Here is a 20,672-nt window from a genome sequence, read left to right on the forward strand (position 1 = left end):
GCTCACTAAACAAAACAAGCCACCTTCCCTAATCCCACTTCCTAGCATTTGGACCATAGCTCTGCAGGTTGCAACACTTGAGGTGCACATCCAGAAATGTGTTAACTGGATCTATGGTTTGTGACAGTACTACCTTTTCAAGCAGAGAGTTACAGATCCCTACCACCCTCTGGGGTTAAACTAACTTTTCTTCATCTCTCTTCAATCTTTCTTCTAAACCCTTTAAATGTATGTCTCCTAGTCATTGGCCCCTCTGCTAAGGCAAATAGACTTTATCTAAGTCCCTCTCAATCCACTCAGCCACTTCTGCTCCAAGAAAAACAATCCTAATTTATCCTAATCTTTCCTCATAGCTAGCTTTTTGTAGTTCAGACAGCATTCTCATAACCTCCGCCTTAGCGCTGGCTCTAATACAATTACATCATTTCTGTAATGAAGTGACCAGAACGGCACACAGCACTCAAGTTGTGGTCTAGGAATTGACTTACACTGTTCCAGAAAACCTATCTGCTCTTATATTCTATACTATAGCTAATGAAGGAAAGGATTCCATGTGCCTTTTTAACCACTTCTTTCCATCTGTTCTGCTATCTTTAGGGATCAGTAGACACACATTTGCTCATTCACTTGGTCCCTTATTTGCTGTGCACCAATCAGTATATCCATTTATACTGTAATCTTTTGCTTTGTTTGATCTCCCCAAATGTGTTGTAGATTGAATTCCATTTGTTACTTCTCTGTTTACCCAACCAATCCATTGATACCCTCCTGTAGTTTATAGCTATTGTTCCCATTGTTAACTACATGGCCAATTTTTGTATCACCTGCAAATTGCTTTGTCCAAATCATTAATGTGTAGCACAAAAAGCAGGGACCTAGTATTGAGTCCTGCCGAACCCTCCTATAAACAATCTTCCAGTTTTAACAAAATAAAAAAAACAAAGAACAGTGTAGCACAAGAACAGACCCTTCAGCCCTCCAAGCCTGCACTGACACATTTTACCCTTTCAGACTAAAACTGTCTTCACTTACAGGATCTGCATCCCTCTAAAGGCTTCCTATTCATGCATTCATTCAGCTACTTCTTGAATGCTGCTTTTGTGTCTAACGTGTCAACAAGACCCTATTTGTCCTGCTTCTGAGCTCATTTTGTATTGATTTACCTCCATTCTCCTGGCTCCAATAAATGTTTCTTTTTTATATAACCAGTCTACCATGTGGAATGTCAACATAAGCCTTGTTAAAATCCGTGTAGACCACATCAACTCCATTACTGTCATCAATGCTCCTTATTACTTATTCAAAAAATGCAATCAAGTTCTAGTCTAATCTAAATCTATCTCCCTTTAACTAATCAATTCTAACTATTCTTGATTACTCTGTGTTAGTGTCAGTTTATCCTGTCTCTCAGAATGGTTTTGAATAACTTACTCAATATTGAAATTAGACGAACTGGCTTGTAATTATTTAGGCTATCTCTTGCTCCCTTTTTAAACGAACATAAAACTTTAACACTCCTCCAATTGTCTGACAACACATCTGTATACAGTCTGGGTTAGAAAATTATGATTATGCCTTCCATTTTTCTTCCCTGGCTTCTTGACCAAGTTAAATTACATTTCATCTGGCCTTGTAATTTATCCACTTTCAAAGATGCTAGTCCCATTAATTGTTGAAAAAAGTACACATTTGTCAATGCATTTTGCTTTGCATTCATCAGGTCGATTCATAAGAATACCATTATTGCATGAGAGGAGAGTGCTGATTGGTTGTCAAGTGGACTGTGATTGGTAGAAGCTTTGCCATGGAGAATGCATCATCTCGTGGTGATTGACACATAACTTCCAGGCTTTGCTTAATCTTAATGAAGACAAGTTGACTCTGATTGATCAGGATAGTGCCTGAGAAAAGAACCAGCAAATGACTATCACCTATTTTGTTACTTTGAAACAACACAGTATGTGTACATGTTGCTTCTGCCACCAAAGAACATAGTCCTTTGCATTAATATATGTAACAATCAATCATCATTAATTGCTGCATTCTCCATGGAAACACTTTTCAAAAATAGAGTCCACTGGTCAATCAATAAGCAGCTATCTTCTCTCACACAGTATAAGTGTTGGCTTTTCTATTGAATATTTCTTTTTGTGAATTGTCCTGATGAATGTTAGATAAAAAGCTTTGACAAAATATGTATTTTTTAAAAATAAATATTTAAGTTACGACTACCAAAAACTATTTGAATCCCACTAATATTTCTCCCCCCATGATTATCACATCAATAGGTCACATTCTTCCTCCTTAATTACAGTATTTGCATTGTTCCACTCTTTTATGAAGACAGATATAAGGCATTAATTAAGAATTATATGTATAGTGGTATGAGGGGCCATAGCAGTGGTAGAGGGGCTTTGGCTGACATAAGAGGTATGAGGGAACATAGGTGTGACATGGTGCATGTAGTGGCTGTGATGCGGGAAGGAGTGTGAGGAGTTAGTGGTGCTTTTTGTATCTTTTTTTAGTTGAACTGCAGTACACTGCCGATACACAGAGGTCAGCATTATATTCAGTCCACATTAGCAGTCAGCAGCCTCTATTCTTGTACAGTGTTTATCTGGCCCACCTCCAAGGAGCCCTTCTGTACAGAAACAAAAAATACCTTCTGAGAGTCTTTCTGCCAGGCCAGGTTTGTGGAGGGGAAATATTCGATCTCTGCATTCCTGACATTGGAGCAATAATCAGGGCCTCGGTATTCAAAAACAAGGAAGTTATGAACAACATGTATAAACTTCTGGTGTCAACTGGAGTTGTGTGTCTAATTTTGAGGATCACATGTTTGGAAGGATGTGAAAGCTTTAGTAAGAGTCAGAATATATTGATAAGAATAGGTCAAGTCATGAAACCTTTTTATTATATGGATAGATTGAAGAAGCTGGGGCTGTTCTCCTTAGAGAAGGGAACATTAGAAGAGATCTGAGAAAAGTGCTCACAACCATAAAGGGTTGAGAAGAGTAAACCTATTCTCATTTGTCATAGGATTGAAAACCATGAATATAAAGTGATGACAAAAGCAATGACAACCTGAGAAAAAGCAAATGGTGAGAGTCTGGAATGAACTGCTTGAGAATGTGGTGGAGTTAGATTCAGTCAGGCTTTGAAAACAGAATTGAACAATTGCCTGAAGGAAAAGAGACTTGCAAGCAACAGCGATTGAGCAAGGGGATTTGGGACTAATTAAATTGCTCTTGTAGGAAGCTGACAAAGATACAATGGGCCAAACAGACTCCAATTCTACCATGCCATAAATCAGATTTTCAGCATCCAAGCACTCCAGCGTGAAGATTGCATTTGTTTCTTTCAAGCCCATCCCCCATGTGGTACCAATGCTCAAACACAAGCAAGGCACGTGGCAACTCATGCATTACCCAAAACAGGGCACATGATTACAATCATCAAAACGTGCTATGTTTTGTTTCCGATATAGGAAACATTTTAGAAGGGAGAATAAGATAACTTTCTGATACCTGAGTGCTTTGTGATTCACAGCAAGACTGTTTGCCTCTATTCAGTTCAAACTCATTGTCTATACAGTGACATTACCATCAAAATATGTAATTGACCAACCTTAGATGAAGCCAACCTGGATTCTCACAAGTGCACCTGCACAGGAACTATGTTGTCAACCTCTTAGTTATGATAACTGATCGATTTTAAAAAGGTTTTGTTGGGATCAAGTATCTCCCAATGTGTCAATGCACATGCTTGTTGATGTACATAACAATGTACTGAAGAATATGAAGCTCTGTAATGAGTAGATTCGTATGAATATCCAAATTAGGAGCGAAAGTAGGTCACATGGTCTCTTGAGCCTGCTCCATCCCATTCAATAATAACAAGGCTGATCTAATTTTTCCACATTGCCCCCCCGAAATTTAATCCTCCGGCTTATCAAGAATCCATCTATATAACTCATTCACCAACACACTATGAATGGAACACAGATGTGCTTTTTTAACAATGTTAATGCATATATAGGACAAGATATGCATTCTTGGGTCATAGGATGTGGTGCACCATATAATTGATGGCTATATCACAATACATTCAAGGGAAAGTGCGTGCAGATTAAAGATAGCACATACTCTGACCTGCACTGTCTGTGGATTTGGTCTAATTTTTAGAGCACCGAAGTGCTAGAATTAATTTGTTGTCAGACTGCGAGTTTGAAAGGGATGGTCCCTCAGTGTACCTGAATTGGATTTATTTATTTCAAATAATTACACATAAAATCACTGACAACCTCAGAAACCAGAGATGGAAAATGTTGTCACTCAACCCAAAGCGCAACTGAAACACCCCAATATGTTGTGCCAGTGAGCCTGAGCTATGCTCCAGTTGTACAATACCTGCTTGGAATGGATGTTGAAGGAGAAATCTTAATCTTAAAAATAATTTTTTTTGTTCCTTGGCTCATCCCCAGTCTGCAGCATTTTCCTTAAATTTTAACTGTTGAGTTCACTCAAATTTTAACTGTTGATATTCCAGAAGCAACCAGCATTCTTCAATGAATACTGAAACCGTAATTACTTTACCCAGTGGTTATTACAGTGCACCATCGCTACTCACCAAAAAAGATGATACATTTAAGTAGATGATGTATTTAAGGTACAGTAGCTTGACAGCTCTAAGCTAGGACTGCCTTATTGGTTGCCTGATGTATTTCAACAGTGTAGGAATTGCACTTTGTTGTTATCTATTTCTGGACTCCTTCATAAAAGAACAACTTTCCTCTTGTACAGGGGTTAAAATGATGCAAATGCTTTCTTTAAAAAAAAATCGCTGTTTAATGGCATTTGCGGTTCTAACATAAGAGTGCCAAACTTGAGAACTATGGATTATATTGAGTTGAGGTGGTCTTTGGGGAGGTCACAGGGGCCTCTTGGAACTAATGTCACTGGCGTCAGCTCTTCTTTCACTATTCCTGCGACTTTTACCCTGTGCACTAGTAAAAAAATCACTTTATTGTAGGGTTTTTTGGAGCGACCTGCCATTGACCAACAATAACCAGCAGCTGTACTTCTAATGACTCAGTAACTGAGTTACAGGTTATTTACTCCACAACATATTAAACGTAGCCTTTACACCTTAAGAATTTTTTTTATAAACCTGCATTACTGATAAGGCAAAGTGGAAATGACTGAGAAATGAAGTATATTTTTGTTCAATTACACACAAGTATAAACCACTCCTTAAGTGGTTAACATAACCTAAAAATAGTTTGGGAATATGGATTATTATTCAGTGTATGTATATTGCACATTTGACTCTAACCTTCAATGTTGTCTCCCTGTCCTGCAGCTGGACTTTCATTTCCTGTCGTCCTTTCCAATGCTTGTGCTCCAGGCTCCCTTGGCCAATGAATGACGCTGTCTGCTTGTTCCCTCCCATAGTACTCAGGACTATGTCCTGAACCTGGCACAGACTCAAACGCACTGTTCTCATCCTCCTCCTCTTCTTGTGAAGAGAAAACTGTACTTTCAGACAACCGTGCACTGTCAATTGAGGAGAACCTCGTATGGCTTGAGGAGAAGTGATTTGTACCTTCATAGCAGGAAGTACTTTGGCAGGAAGTGCTGTAACAGGAGGTGCTGTAACAAGAGGTGCTGTAACAGGACGCTCTACAACATGGTGTATTACACATGTCCCACTCATTATTGACCTGCTGTGTAGCAATTGTCTCCATCTCGCTTTGATTTCTCTGTTGATTTTTCTCCAGTATCTGATCTAACTCAGAAAGATGTTCAACTGATGCACTACGGGGCAACATCCTTCGCCCGACATGGTTCGGCTCACTTGTGGCACAAATTATTTCAGATTCAGTTGTATCTGTTTCATTAGGTGCATTTTTATCCTCAGGATCTTTCGCCAGTGGTGGCAAGGATGCAAATTTGTTGTTGATCTCTTCCTGTGCATCCCCACCATCAAGCTGAGCAGAAGGCAAGCTATGGAGCAGACGGTGCAGAGTGATGTAGTGTGTCCGAGGGGTTTCTGGTTCACCTGAACCACAAGCTGAGGCTATCACCGATTCCAGTTCAGATACTGGCAGCGAGAATGGTCTAATCTTCCTCCGGACTGTTCTCCTCAATATCAATGTGCTGTCTTCCTGCTCAGGTGAAGCTTCATTGTTAACAACACCAGTCTCATTTCCTTCAGTGGGATCGACATCTTCAGCAACAGTTTCAACATCAAGGACTGACTGGCCAGAACACGCATCTTCTCCTTGAGTGACAGTGTTACCTTCCACTCTTTCTGTCTCACAACCACCATCTAAAACAGAGTCAGCTTGATGTTGGGACAAATCAGTAAAGGTAGGCGGAGATACTTTGGATGTGGGCTCCACAAGGTCCAAAGTATCTGCTGGGAAAAGATTCTCTTGGTCAGGCTCATCGACTCCATTCGCATTTTCAATGGCTTGCTCTAATTCACTGACTGGTGAATTCACATTCTTCGTACTGTTGTCTTGATCCTTTAAATCTTTGCCATTCACCTTACTTTTACTTCCATTCAATTGCTCAGCCTCTTCTACAGCCAGGTTTGTTGTAGCAGCAGTCTGAGACTCAGAGCAAACCTGCTTTGTTAAGTCCCCCACCAATTGATTCTCCTGCTGTTCAACTGGTACTGTGTCATTACTGACGGAAACATCATCATCATCTACAAGAGATAGAAAAATGAGCAAATGGATGCATCTTCATAACAAACCTATATACTGTAGTGGCATATCTTATTAAAACACAACAAATGCTGGAAATGCACAACAGGTCACTCAGTATCCATAAAAAAGGAAAGGTTAATCCTAATAGTGATTTTCATCTGCAAGTCATATATTATCTGTCTGACAAACAGGTCATCAGTTGTTGAAAATCTCAATCAACTCATTGCATCCAGGCCAGCCTGAGACATCACTTTCTAAGCAATGGTTGCACACTTTTTTAATGATTTTCTGGTACAAGTGCATAGGACATAGTGGCCACTCAGGAAAAGGCTCTGGGTATTTTGCGAAAACATTTTTGTAGGGCCTGAAGGAACAGAACTGTTAAATTTATTATCAACAGAAATTATTGAATACACTCAGTGGGTCTGACAACATCTGTGGAAAAAAAAGAGTTAATAGAACATAGAACATTACAGCGCAGTACAAGCCCTTCAGCCCTCGATGTTGCATCGACCTGTCATACCAATCTGAAGCCCATCTAACCTACACTATTCCATGTTCGTCCATATGTTTGTCCAATGACGACTTAAATGCACTTAAAGTTGGCGAATCTACTACCGTTGCAGGCAAAGCATTCCATACCCTTACTACTCTCGGAGTAAAGAAACTACCTCTGACATTTGTCCTATATCTACCACCCCTCAATTTAAACCTATGCCCCCTTGTGCTCGCCGTCACCATTCTTGGAAAAAGGGTCTCCCTGTCCACCCTATCTAACCCTCTGATTATCTTATATGTCTCTATTAAGTCATCTCTCAATTTCTTCTCATGAAGAAAAACAGCATCAAGTCCCTCAGCCTTTCCTCATAAGACCTTCCCTCCATACCAGGCAATATCCTAGTAAATCTCCTCTGCACCCTTTCCAAAGCTTCCACATCCTTTTTATAATGCGGTGACCAGAACTGTACACAATACTCCAAGCGCGGCCACACAAGAGCTTTGTACAGCTGCAGCATAACCTCATGGTTCCAGAACTCGATCCCTCTATTAATAAAAACTAAAACACTGTATGCCTTCTTAACAACCTGGTCAACCTGGGTGGCAACTTTCAAGAATCTGTGTACATGGGCACCGAGATCTCTCTGCTCATCTACACTATCAAGAATCCTACCATTGGCCCAATACTTTGCATTCCAGTTACTCTGACCAAAGTGAATCACCTCATACCTGTCCGCATTAAACTCCATTTGCCATCTCTCTGCCCAGCTCTGCAGCTTATCTATGTCTCTCTGTAACCTACAACATTCTTCATCACTATCCACAACTCCACTGACCTTAGTGTCGTCTTATTTATTAACCCACCCTTCTACGCCCTCATCCAGGTCATTTATAAAAATGATGAACAGCAGTGGACCCAACACCAACCCTCGCAGTACACCACTAGTAACTGGACTCCAGGATGAACATTTCCCATCAACCACCACCCTCTATCTTCTTTCAGCAAGCCAATTACTGATCCAAACTGCTATATCTCCCACAATCCCATTCCTCTGCATTTTGTACAATAGCCTACTGTGGGGAACCTTATCGAATGCCCTGCTGAAATCCACATACACCCCATCAACCGGTTTACTCTCATCTACCTGTTTGGTCACCTTCTCAAAGAACTCAATAAGGTTTGTGAGGCATGACCTACCCTTCACAAAACCGTGCTGACTGTCCCTAAACAAATTATTCTTTCTAGATGATTATACTCTTATAACATTTTCTAACACTTTACCAACAACTGAAGTAAGGCTCACTGGTCTATAATTACCAGGGTTGTCTCTACTCCCCTTCTTGAACAAAGGAACCACATTTGCTATCCTCCAGTCTATTGGCACTATTCCTGTAGGCAATGACATTTAAACATCAATGCCAAAGGCTCAGCAATCTCCTCCCTGGCTTCCCAGAGGATCCTAGGATAAATCCCATTCAGCCCAGGGGACTTATCCATTTTCACACTGTGCAGGATTTCTAATACCTCTTCCTTGTGAACCTCAATCCCACCTAGTCTAGTAGCCTGTATCTCCGTATTCTCCTTGGCAACATTGTCATTTTCTAGAGTGAATACTGTCAAAAAATATTCATTTAGTGCTTCCCCTGTCTATTCTGACTCCACGAACAGCCTCCCACTACTATCTTTGATTGGCCCTAATCTTACTCTTGTCATACTTTTATTCCTTAAATACCTATAGAAAACCTTAGGGTTTACCCTGATGTTATCTGCCAACAACTTCTCATGTCTCCTCCTGGCTCTTCTGCTGGCTACCTTGTTACCCCTCAAGCGCCATAACTGAGCCTTCACATCTCACCCCAACATAAACCTTCTTCTTCCTCTTGACCAGAGATTCCACTTCCTTCGTAAACAACGGCTCCCAAGCTCTACAACTTCCTCTCTGCCTAACAGGTACATACTTATCGAGGATACACAGGAGCTTTTCCTTGAATAAGCTCCACATTTCTAATGTGCCCATCCCCTGCAGTTTCCTTCGCCATCCTATGCTTCCTAAATCTTGCCTAATCGCATCGTAATTGCCTTTTCCCCAGCTGAAACTCTTGCCCAGTGGTATACACCCATCCCTTTCTATCACTAAAGTAAACATAACAGAATTGTGATCACTATCACCAAAGTGCTCACCTACTTCCAATTCTAACATCTGGCTGGGCTCATTACCCAGTACCAAATCTAATGTGGCTTTGCCCCTTGTTGGCCTGTCTACATACTGTGTCAGGAAGCCCTCCTGCACACACTGGACAAAAACTGACCCATCTATAGTGTTCCCAGTCAATATTAGGAAAGTTGAAGTCCTCCCATGACAACTACCCTGTCTCTCTCACTGCTATCGAGAATCATCTTTGCTATCCTTTCCTCGACATCTCTGGAACTATTCAGAGGCCTATAGAAAACTCCAAACAGGGTGACCTCTCCTTTCCTGTTTCTAACCTCAGCCCATACTACCTCAGTTGACGAGTCCCCAAACATCTTTTCTGCAACTCTAATGCTGTCCTTGACCAACAATGCCACACCTCCCCCTCTTTTACCATCTTTTCTGTTCTTACTGAAACATCTAAATCCTGGAACCTGCAACAGCCATTCCTGTCCCTGCTCTATCCATGTCTCCAAAATGGCCACAACATTGAAGTCCCAGGTACCAACCCATGCTGCAAGTTCACCCACCTTATTCCGGATGCTCCTGGCGTTGAAGTAGACACACTTCAAACCAACTTCTTGCTTGCCGGTGCCATCTTGCGTCCCTGAAACTTGATTTCGGACCTTCCTACTCTCAATCTTTTCTATACTCGAACTACGATTTTGGTTCCCCTCCCCCTGCTGGATTAGTTTAAACCCACCCCAATAGTCTTAGCGAAATCCTCCCCCCAGGATATTGGTACCCCTCTGGTTCAGATGAAGACTATCCTGCTTGTAGAGGTCCCACCTACCCCAGAAAGAGCCCTAATTATTCACGAATTCAAAACACTCCCTCCTGCACCATCCCTGAAGCCATGTGTTCAACTCCTCTCTCTCTCTATTCCTTGCCTCACTAGCATGTGGCACAAGCAACAAACCAGAGACAACAACTCTGCATGTCCTAGCTCTAAGCTTCGATCCTGGCTCCCTAAATTTCTGCCTTAAATCCCCATCTCTCTTCCTACCTATGTCATTGATGCCTATGAGAACCATGACATGGGGTTGATCCCTCTCCCGTTACGGATTCCAAAAACACGATAAGAGACATCATGAACCCTGGCACCTGGGAGGCAACACATCAAACGTGAGTCTCTCTCATCCCCACAGAACCTCCTATCTGTCCCCCTAACTATGGAGTCCCCAATGACTACAGCTCTGCTCCTCTTCCCCCTTCCCTTCCAAGCAGCAGGGACAGACTCGGTGCCTGAGCCTTGTGCCCCACTGCTTTCCCCTGGAAAATCCCCCCGCCCCCCACCCCCCCCCCCCCCACTCCCCCCCCCCCCAACAGTATCCAAAACGGTATAATTATTGTTGAGGGGAAAGGCCACAGGGGATCCCAGCACTGCCTGTTGGCAGCCTTTCTGTCCTCTGACTGTAACCCATCTGCCTTTTTCTTGTACCTGAGGAGTGACTACCACCCTGTAACGCCTCTCAATAACCCCTTCTGCCTCCCGAATGATCCGAAGTTCATCCAGCTCCAGTTCCAGTTCCCTAACGCGGTTTTCAAGGAGCTGGAGTTGGGTGCACTTCCCACAGATGTAATCAGCAGAGACACTAGTGGTGACCCTTACCTCCCACATTCTGCAGGAGGAACATTCAACTGCCATAACCTCATTTCCCCTATTTTAAATTCCCAAAGAGACTGTTGAAAAATAAGGAATAATGTTTTGTGAGTTAAGGAGTTTCAGAGATAACCAGTTCTGAAGAAGGGTCACTGAACCCAAAAGATTAACTCTGCTTTCTCTTCACAAATGCTGACACAGCTACTGAGTTTTTCAAAGAATTTCAGTTTGAATTGCACCTGCAGATCATCTGAATTGAATTGAACTGAATTGAATTGAATTGAATTTATTGTCACGTTTTTTGGAAAAAGGTATCATGAATTGGGTACTGAGTTAATCACTTCATATTCCACTGGATATGTTTATTCCATCGTTCAATGTATTTGGATGTCCCCGCTCATTTCAACATATGGAATTCTTTCCCAGCAACCTCTTCCCAACTCTTTAAACTGAACTTACTATATTTTAACTATAACTAACTTAACTATAGTTATGTCTCTATCCTGACAAAGGTTTCTGCATAAGTACTTCATAATGCACAAAAATCATTTACTCAGACACATATCTTTGAGATCACTGACCATTTTCACTCGGCAAAGAATATTGCCCACACAGTTCAGAACAGGAACCATAGAAACCCATGAACATTTGTTATTTCTCCATCTGGTCCTATAATGTTGGAAATCAATACTTCAACCATTAGGTCATGAACTCTGGGAAACAGCTAAATGCTAATCTTTGTCACTTGCTGTTACTAGTTCACTTAGTAACAAGTTGTTGTGTGGAACATTTTAAAGACAGTTAGAAACATTTAGTAGCAGTTAGCAGATACTGGATTTAGTTTTCTATTTTGTGGAAGTAAGGAAGTATAAATAAAGTACAGAATAGGACTAGTAAAAAATGAGGTCTGCAGATGCTGGAGATCACAGCTGCAAATGTGTTGCTGGTCAAAGCACAGCAGGCCAGGCAGCATCTCAGGAATAGAGAATTCGACGTTTCGAGCATAAGCCCTTCATCAGGAATAAGAGAGAGAGAGCCAAGCAGGCTAAGATAAAGGGTAGGGAGGAGGGACTAGGGGGAGGGGCGATGGAGGTGGGATAGGTGGAAGGAGGTCAAGGTGAGGGTGATAGGCCGGAGTGGGGTGGGGGCGGAGAGGTCAGGAAGAGGATTGCAGGTTAGGAGGGCGGTGCTGAGCTGAGGGAACCGACTGAGACAAGGTGGGGGGAGGGGAAATGAGGAAACTGGAGAAATCTGAATTCATACCTTGTGGTTGAAGGGTTCCCAGGCGGAAGATGAGGCGCTCCTCCTCCAGCCGTCGTGTTGTTGTGTTCTGCCGGTGGAGGAGTCCAAGGACCTGCATGTCCTCGGTGGAGTGGGAGGGAGAGTTAAAGTGTTGAGCCACGGGGTGATTGGGTTGGTTGGTTCGGGCGGCCCGGAGGTGTTCTCTGAAGCGTTCCGCAAGTAAGCGGCCTGTCTCCCCAATATAGAGGAGGCCACATTCCCGCTCCTCCAACCGCCTTCCTCCGCCCTTGAGCCCCGCTCCTCCAACCGCCTCCTCCGCCCTTGAGCCCCGCTCCTCCAACCGCCTCCTCCGCCCTTGAGCCCCGCTCCTCCAACCGCCTTCCTCCGCCCTTGAGCCCCGCTCCTCCAACCGCCTCCTCCACCCTTGAGCCCCGCTCCTCCAACCGCCTCCTCCGCCCTTGAGCCCCGCTCCTCCAACCGCCTTCCTCCGCCCTTGAGCCCCGCTCCTCCAACCGCCTCCTCCGCCCTTGAGCCCCGCTCCTCCAACCGCCTCCTCCGCCCTTGAGCCCCGCTCCTCCAACCGCCTCCTCCGCCCTTGAGCCCCGCTCCTCCAACCGCCTCTCCTCCACTTCCTGCTCCTCCGCCCTTGAGCCCCGCTCCTCCAACCGCCCTCCACCGCATCTCCTCCACTTCCCGCTCCTCCGCCCTTGAGCCCCACTCCTCCAACCGCCACCAAGACAGAACCCCACTGGTTCTCATCTACCACCCCACCAACCTCCGCATACAACGTATCATCCGCCGCCATTTCCGCCACCTCCAAACGGACCCCACCACCAAGGATATATTTCCCTCCCCTCCCCTATCAGCGTTCCGCAAGGACCACTCCCTTCGTGACTCCCTCGTCAGATCCACACCCCCCACCAACCCAACCTCCACCCCCGGCACCTTCCCCTGCAACCGCAGGAAATGTAAAACTTGCGCCCACACCTCCACACTCACTTCCCTCCAAGGCCCCAAGGGATCCTTCCATATCCGCCACAAGTTCACCTGTACCTCCACACACATCATCTATTGCATCCGCTGCACCCGATGTGGCCTCCTCTATATTGGGGAGACAGGCCGCTTACTTACGGAACGCTTCAGAGAACACCTCCGGGCCGCCCGAACCAACCAACCCAATCACCCCGTGGCTCAACACTTTAACTCTCCCTCCCACTCCACCGAGGACATGCAGGTCCTTGGACTCCTCCACCGGCAGAACACAACAACACGACGGCTGGAGGAGGAGCGCCTCATCTTCCGCCTGGGAACCCTTCAACCACAAGGTATGAATTCAGATTTCTCCAGTTTCCTCATTTCCCCTCCCCCCACCTTGTCTCAGTCGGTTCCCTCAACTCAGCACCGCCCTCCTAACCTGCAATCCTCTTCCTGACCTCTCCGCCCCCACCCCACTCCGGCCTATCACCCTCACTTTGACCTCCTTCCACCTATCCCACCTCCATCGCCCCTCCCCCTAGTCCCTCCTCCCTACCCTTTATCTTAGCCTGCTTGGCTCTCTCTCTCTCTTATTCCTGATGAAGGGCTTATGCTCGAAACGTCGAATTCTCTATTCCTGAGATGCTGCCTGGCCTGCTGTGCTTTGACCAGCAACACATTTGCAGTACAGAATAGGACTAGACCATTAATGTTTGTTCCGCCACTTTGTATTATCATCTCTATCATGAATTCTACCCATTTCACTGATCTTAGCTGATTCTTGATCCCTGAAAACACACACTGCAGATTAATGCAATCAGTTTCAAGAACGAAAGATAAAGTGATGGGCAAGTGAAGCAGAAATGTATCAATAATATTCCCCAATTCTTCGCTTTTCCAAATACTTCAACAAAATATTTTTCTGCTGAATTAAATTAAGATTAATTACAGTGTGGAAATAGGCCTTTCAGCCCAACAAGTCCACACCAATTCGCCGAAGAGCAACGCACCCAGACCCATTCCTCTACACCTAACACTACAGGCACTTTAGCATAGCCAATTCACCTAGCCTGCACATCTTTGGACTATGGGAGGAAACCAGAGCACTCGGGGGAAACCCACGCAGACAGGGGGAGAATGTACAAATTCCACACAGTCAGTCACCCGAGGCAGGAATTGAACACAGGTCCCTGGCGCTGTGAGGAAGCAGTGCTAACCACTGTGCCATCGTGCCGCCCTAAATTATTTTCTCCCATCTTTTAGATTTTGGTTCAATTGTCAATAATCAAACACTAACCTTGATGGATTGAAGAGGTTATCTCAAATCGGAACTGCAGCTGGCCACTCACATGGTCTGTTGGCAGCCTTCGTCCTAATGTATAGCTCACCACCCTGTCCCTGAAAGATAACAAATTAGGTTATAGAACACTTTCACATGGATAATAAAGTAAGATTTTGGAATTTAATGACAATTATGAAAGCAACATTTAAGAGGTATTTATACATCAGATGAAAAGGCAGAGAGTGGAAGGATACAAACCATGTACAGGCAGATGGGATTAGTTTAAAATGGCAACATCAGTACAGACATGGTGGGCTGAAAGACTTATTCCTGTGCTGTACTGTGTTCCGTGTTCTGTGTTCTAGTTAATTGACTCAAAGAGTTACAATGCTCAAAGCATGCAGCGGGGAAACTCAGCACATTCACTTGGAATGTAATCTTTTTGCTTGGTAAATGTTTGGAAGGACCTTGATGGCCAGCACTAAAATAAACAATGGACAAAGTTCTCTTTGGATCCACAGCTGTCAAATAAGTTGTTAGCCCAGTTAGTTAAGCAGATGGACTACAGTTTTCACTCAGCAGGTTTCTTGCCATTGAAACCGGCAGGAAAAGACAATCAGCCATTTTCCCTGCACTTTCACAGATATCACTGTAATGAAAATGGGAAAATTCAACAGTTAGTTCCTAGTGTGCAGAATGTTAACTTATCCATAAAACCTTTAGGCAAATTAGGCCATTCAGCCCATCCAGTCTGCTCTTCCATTCAATCATGGCTGATATATTTCTCAAACCCATTGCCTGCCTTCTCCCCGTAACCCTTGACCCCCTTACTAATCAAAACTCCAACTATCTCTGTCTTAAACACAAAAACAACTTGGCATCCACAGCCTTCTGTGGCAATGAGATCCACAGATTCATCTCCATATGGCTGAAGAAATTCTCCTCACCTCAGATCTAAAGGGCAGCCTCTTCACTCCGAAGCTGTGAGCTCAAGTCCTAGTGTCTCTTAATAGGGGAAACATCTTCTCCATGTCCACTCTATCTAGGGTGCTTAGTTTTCTGCAAGTTTCACCAAGATCCCCCTTCCTCCTTCTCAAATACCACTGAGTACAGACCCAGAGTCCTCATCCATTCCTCATATGATAAGCCTTTCATCCCTGGGAGTACTCTTGTGAACTCCTCCACTTCCTTAGATATGAGAACCAAAACTGTTTACAATAATCTAAATGCAGCCTTGCCCTCTTGAAATGAATGCTAACATTGTATTTGCCTTCCTAACTGCTAACTAACCTGCATGTTAACCTTAAGAGAATCCTGATCTAGGACTCCTAAGTTGCTTTGTCCTTCAGATTTTCCCATTTAGAAAATAGTCCATGCCTGTATTCTTCCTACCAAAGTGCTTAAGCTCAGACTTTCTCATATTGTATTCCGTCTTCTACTTCTTGTCCAATGCCCTGGCCTGTCCAAATTCTTCTGCAGCCTTCCCACTTCCTCAGCATTACCTGTCCCTCCACCTACCTTGCGTCATCTAAAACTTAGCAACAATGCCCTCAGTTCCTTTGTCCAGATCATTAGTGTAGAACATAAAAAGTTGTGTCCCAACACTGACCCCTGTGGAACTCCACTAGTCACCAGCTGCCATCCTGAAAAAGACCCTTTTATCCCCACTCTCTGGCTTCTGCCAGTCAGCCAATCCTCTATCCATACCAGTACCTTGCCCTTAAAACAATACGCTCTTATTTATCTTATTGAGTATAAAAGTTGGCAAGTTCTGTGTGCATCTTGTCAAAGGCCTTCTGGAAATCTGAATAGATTACATTCAGTGGATCTTCCTTGTCTACTTGCTCATTATCTTCTCAATTTCTGTTGATAACTCAATTTATCTCGGAATAATGCATACATGGACTGCATGCTTTGGCACAGCTCAAATAAGTACAATAAAACTGCTGATGTCACTGGAGACACTCAGAAGGCCATGTTGAAGGGCTTTTGCCCGAAACGTCGACTCTCCTGCTCCTCGGATGCTGCCTGACCTGCTGTGCTTTTCCAGCACCACACTTTTGACTCTGATCTCCAGCATCTGCAGTCCTCATTTTCTCACACTCAGCAGGTCTGGCATCATCTGTGGAGAGAGATGCTTTAAGTCCAGTGATCCTTCTGCAGGATGCTGCTAACATAAGTATGTTGCTTCCAGTTGAGCCAGAGGAACAGTTATAACCCTACAGCGACATCTTCAGTTTTAATCAGGAAAAAAGCTCTTCATGTAGTTATTCTGTTTGTGCTGCTCCTTCAGAAATACTTGTAAAACCCATAGCCATGACTTGGCAAGCCAGAGAGAAAATACAGAAATAAAAACAACAATACTTGGAAATGAACACTCTGATCGTACAGGAGCTCCATTTTGAAGAATACAAGACAAGTCAGACCAGTGTGTCTGGTTCTCAAGTTTTACCCTCATTGCCTTCTCAATGGCTCAGAATTAAGTTCTATTATACAATGCAGGCATTTTGAACAAATGACGTCCACAGACAGCAGCCCCCATGACTGCCTCCAACCTCTCTTCCAGAGTGGTTACTCTGACTGCAACCCACACCCACTTCCCAGCAATACAAATCTGGACTGCAGGAGTATTTTCTCCAGAGGTTAGCCAGTGAAGCCAGGAATTTCCCTGACTCCTGCTTTGGTCTCCAGGATTAAAACCCAAGCCCTAACATTGGGCAGTTTGTTTTATTCAGTCATATCAGGTTAAGGCTGATGCTTCCACATTTTTGTTTTTTTTCAATTGCCTGAAATGGAAACCATAAGATGACTCTCATCTTGTACACTTAAAAATGGATATCTAGGCTATGGCCTTATCCAGGGCAAGTCTTATTTCACAAATCTGATTGAGTTTTTTGAGGAAGTGACAAAATTGATTGATGAGATAAGGGCAGTCAATGTTGTCAACATGGATTCTACTCAAGCATTCGATAAGGTCCCTCATGGTAGGCTGGGCCAGAAGAAGTCATATGGATCCACAGTAACTTGGAAAGTTTGACACAAAATTGGTTGATCAAATAAGACAGAGTGTAGTTGTGGGAGGGTGTTTTTTCTGACTGGAGGTCTGTGACAAGTGGTGTTTGACAAGGATCAGTGCTGGAACCTCTGATGTTTGTAGTAGGTAAAAGTGATTTGGATGAAAGTGTAGGTGGTCTGATTAGTAAGTTTGCAGAGGACTCAGAAATTGGTGGAGTTGTGAATAGTGAGGAAGGCTATGAAAGATGTAGCAGGATATAGATCAAGTAGAAAGTTGAGTGGAATAATGGCAGACAGAGTTGAATCTGGACAAGTGTGAGGTGATGAATTTTGGGAGGTCAAATGAAAAAAGAAAGTATACAGTAAATGTCAGGACTCTGGGAACATTAACATACAGAGGGACTTTGGAGTCTATTTTTCCCTGAAAGTGGCAAGTGGATAAAGTACTAAGAAAAGCATATGGCATGCTTTCATCAGTTGAGACATTTGAGTATAAACGTTGGCAAGTCATATTGCATCTGTATAAAACTTCAGTTAGGCCACATTTGGAGCAATGTGTGTTGTTATGGTTGCCACACTATAGGAAGGATGTAGAGGCGTCAGAGAGAGTGCAAAAGAGGTTTATCAGGATGTCGCCTTGATTACAGTGTATTAGCTATAACGAGAGGTTGGACAAACCTGGATGATTTTCACTAGAGCAATGGAGGCTGAGGGGCAAATTGATACAAGTATATAAAACTATGAGAGGCAATGGATAAGGTGGATAGTCAGAGTCTTTTTTCCAGCTTGGAAATGTCAAATACAAGGGAGCATTAAGTGTGAGGGAGTAAGTGAAAAGGAGATGTACAAGGAAAGCTTTTTTTTAAACAGAGGGTGGTTGATGCTGGATTGTGTTGCCAGGGAATATTGTAGAAATTGACACGTTAGCAACATTTAAGCGGCATTTATACAAATCTATGAGTAAGTGGGGAATAGAGGGATATCGACAATGTGCAAGCAGATGGGATACATTTAGAATTGCATCATGGTCGGTACAGGCTTGGGAGGCTGAAGGGCCTGTTCCCGTGCAGTTCTGTTCTATGTTCCATGATATCTAGAGTGTTCATTTTCAGGTTTTTTTTAAATGATTTTTCTCTCTGTCTACCACGAGCTTCATTCATTCAATATTTTGATACGGTCACTTTAGTTCCTTCTCAATTGTCAAACCATTTTTGATGCTATAACTTCAGATTTTGGCAGCTTACTTTTATACAGGATAATTTCTGATTTCCAATCATTTTGTTCACTCGCACAGGATCTCCCAGAAACAGAATTTTGGAAGCATAGATTTCTTGAGCATAGTGCTTTGATCAGTTACTGATATGTGAAAGAGTTGTCAATTAGTCACAGAGATTTTAGCTCTCCCAGTCTAAGACCCCTCCATACAATCTGAAAAACATGCAATGTAAAACTGATCAAGTGCTGCTATGACAAAGTGCCATCGTTTTAATAGGATGCTAAATCAAGAGCTAGTTTGCTTGTTTGATGAATGGAAAAGATTCCAGCCAACATTAAGCCCTGAACCAATATCAATAAAAAAAAGTTTAGTGAATGTTTACTAAATTGATTAGGATGGAATTTTGATTATTTTACAAATTCTCTGCTATGTTTCCTTCAGAACCACAGATAACTTCACTTCAGAAAGAATGAATTGGTCATGAAATCCTTTGAGAATGTCCTTTTTTATTGAAACTGTTGTGAGACAGCTTTCATGATTGTTGATGCGTGCAGTGTTAAAGTGGGAAGTGTAGATTGCTCACTATTGTCTGTCAACAATTGTGTTCAGGATTTTACAATTATTTGTCTCTTCTGAGATTTTGGTGCTGATATAATATTCCATTTCTAACCACTAGATGGCTGCATTCAACTTCTATACCATTCCACTCCTAATTTGCTGCAGTAAACATGAAGGGTGAACATGGTCTGATTGAAGCTCTCAAACAATTGCACAATGTTATTTTCATGACAGAAGGGAATGTTTTTCTTACAATGAGCTGAGGGTATTAGATGGTTTGTTACTACATGAAGTCTTTTAGCTATGGATTAGCCAATAACACTCTATTCTAAGCCCTGTACTACCTGATGATGGCTTGATTTTCTCTTAAATCACTCTCAACTGAGAAAGACATTCCAAAATATCACAGAAAAATTAAACAAGTTTTCATCCTGCCATGGAGCACATGTGCAAAAATACTACTTGTTAAATAAACTTCTATATTCATTATTTGTCAACAAGAGAAATAAAATAATAATAATTTATAATAATATATAATATATTAATAATTAAAAATAATAATATATAATAATTTATCATTTCTCTTTTAGTTAAACGAATGTGCTTTCTTTACTCATAGTGGTAGCACTCACAGGATTATACTACATGTTGCCACCTTCAAGGTAGATTGGATCGATTTAGCCTTGTGCCCAATACGTTTGAAAACAATTTGCCTAAAGGATAGCCAATTCTGTAAATCCCAAACAGGCATACACATGGATATTCTCCTCAGCACATTCCCCTTTGATGTGGTAAGAAGCTTGACATCACATAGGACAAAGTAGCCCACTTGATTGGCACCACATCCACAAACACCCACTCTCTCCACCACTGACATTCTTTAGCAGTAGTGTGAACCATCTATAAGATGTACTGTACTGCAGAAATTCAGCACTTTCTAAACCCATAACCACTTCTATATCTGGATGAAAAGGGGCAACAGATACATGGGAACACCACCATCTTCAAGTTTCCCTCCAAAATATTTAACATCCTGACTCAAAAATATATCATGATTCTTTCAGCGTCACTGGGTCAAAGTCCTGTGCTTCCCTCCCTGACAGCATTGTAAGTGTACCTACAGCACATAGTCTGCAGCAGCTCAAAAAAGCAACACAGCACCACCTTCTCCAGGACAAATAATGATGGGCAACAAAACAACATCACATCCCATGAATGAATAAAACGTGTTCAACTGGTGTGAAAAATATTTTTAAAATCATGTTTTAGATTTCTTAGACTTTGGATGTAGGTTTGCTCACTTAGCTGGAAAGTTCAGTTTCATGAAAATGAACCTTCCAGCTCAGCGAGCAAACCTACATCCAGAACCTCAACCT

General features: G+C 42.8%; 1 protein-coding gene across 1 annotated transcript in view; it reads right to left on the reverse strand.

The window, feature by feature from the left end:
* Positions 1 to 20,672, reverse strand: part of LOC132816077 (E3 ubiquitin-protein ligase HECW1-like) — a 356,118-nt gene that overhangs the window by 205,113 nt on the left and 130,333 nt on the right. Inside the window, exons 7-8 of the mRNA XM_060825506.1 lie at positions 14,523 to 14,623; positions 5,335 to 6,714 (exon numbers count right to left, since the gene is read on the reverse strand). Of these exons, the coding sequence (XP_060681489.1) occupies positions 5,335 to 6,714; positions 14,523 to 14,623 (1,481 nt within the window). The remainder of the gene's footprint in view (positions 1 to 5,334; positions 6,715 to 14,522; positions 14,624 to 20,672) is intronic.

Source organism: Hemiscyllium ocellatum, chromosome 5 (assembly GCF_020745735.1).
Source record: "Hemiscyllium ocellatum isolate sHemOce1 chromosome 5, sHemOce1.pat.X.cur, whole genome shotgun sequence".
Classification (NCBI taxonomy): Eukaryota; Metazoa; Chordata; class Chondrichthyes; order Orectolobiformes; family Hemiscylliidae; genus Hemiscyllium; species Hemiscyllium ocellatum.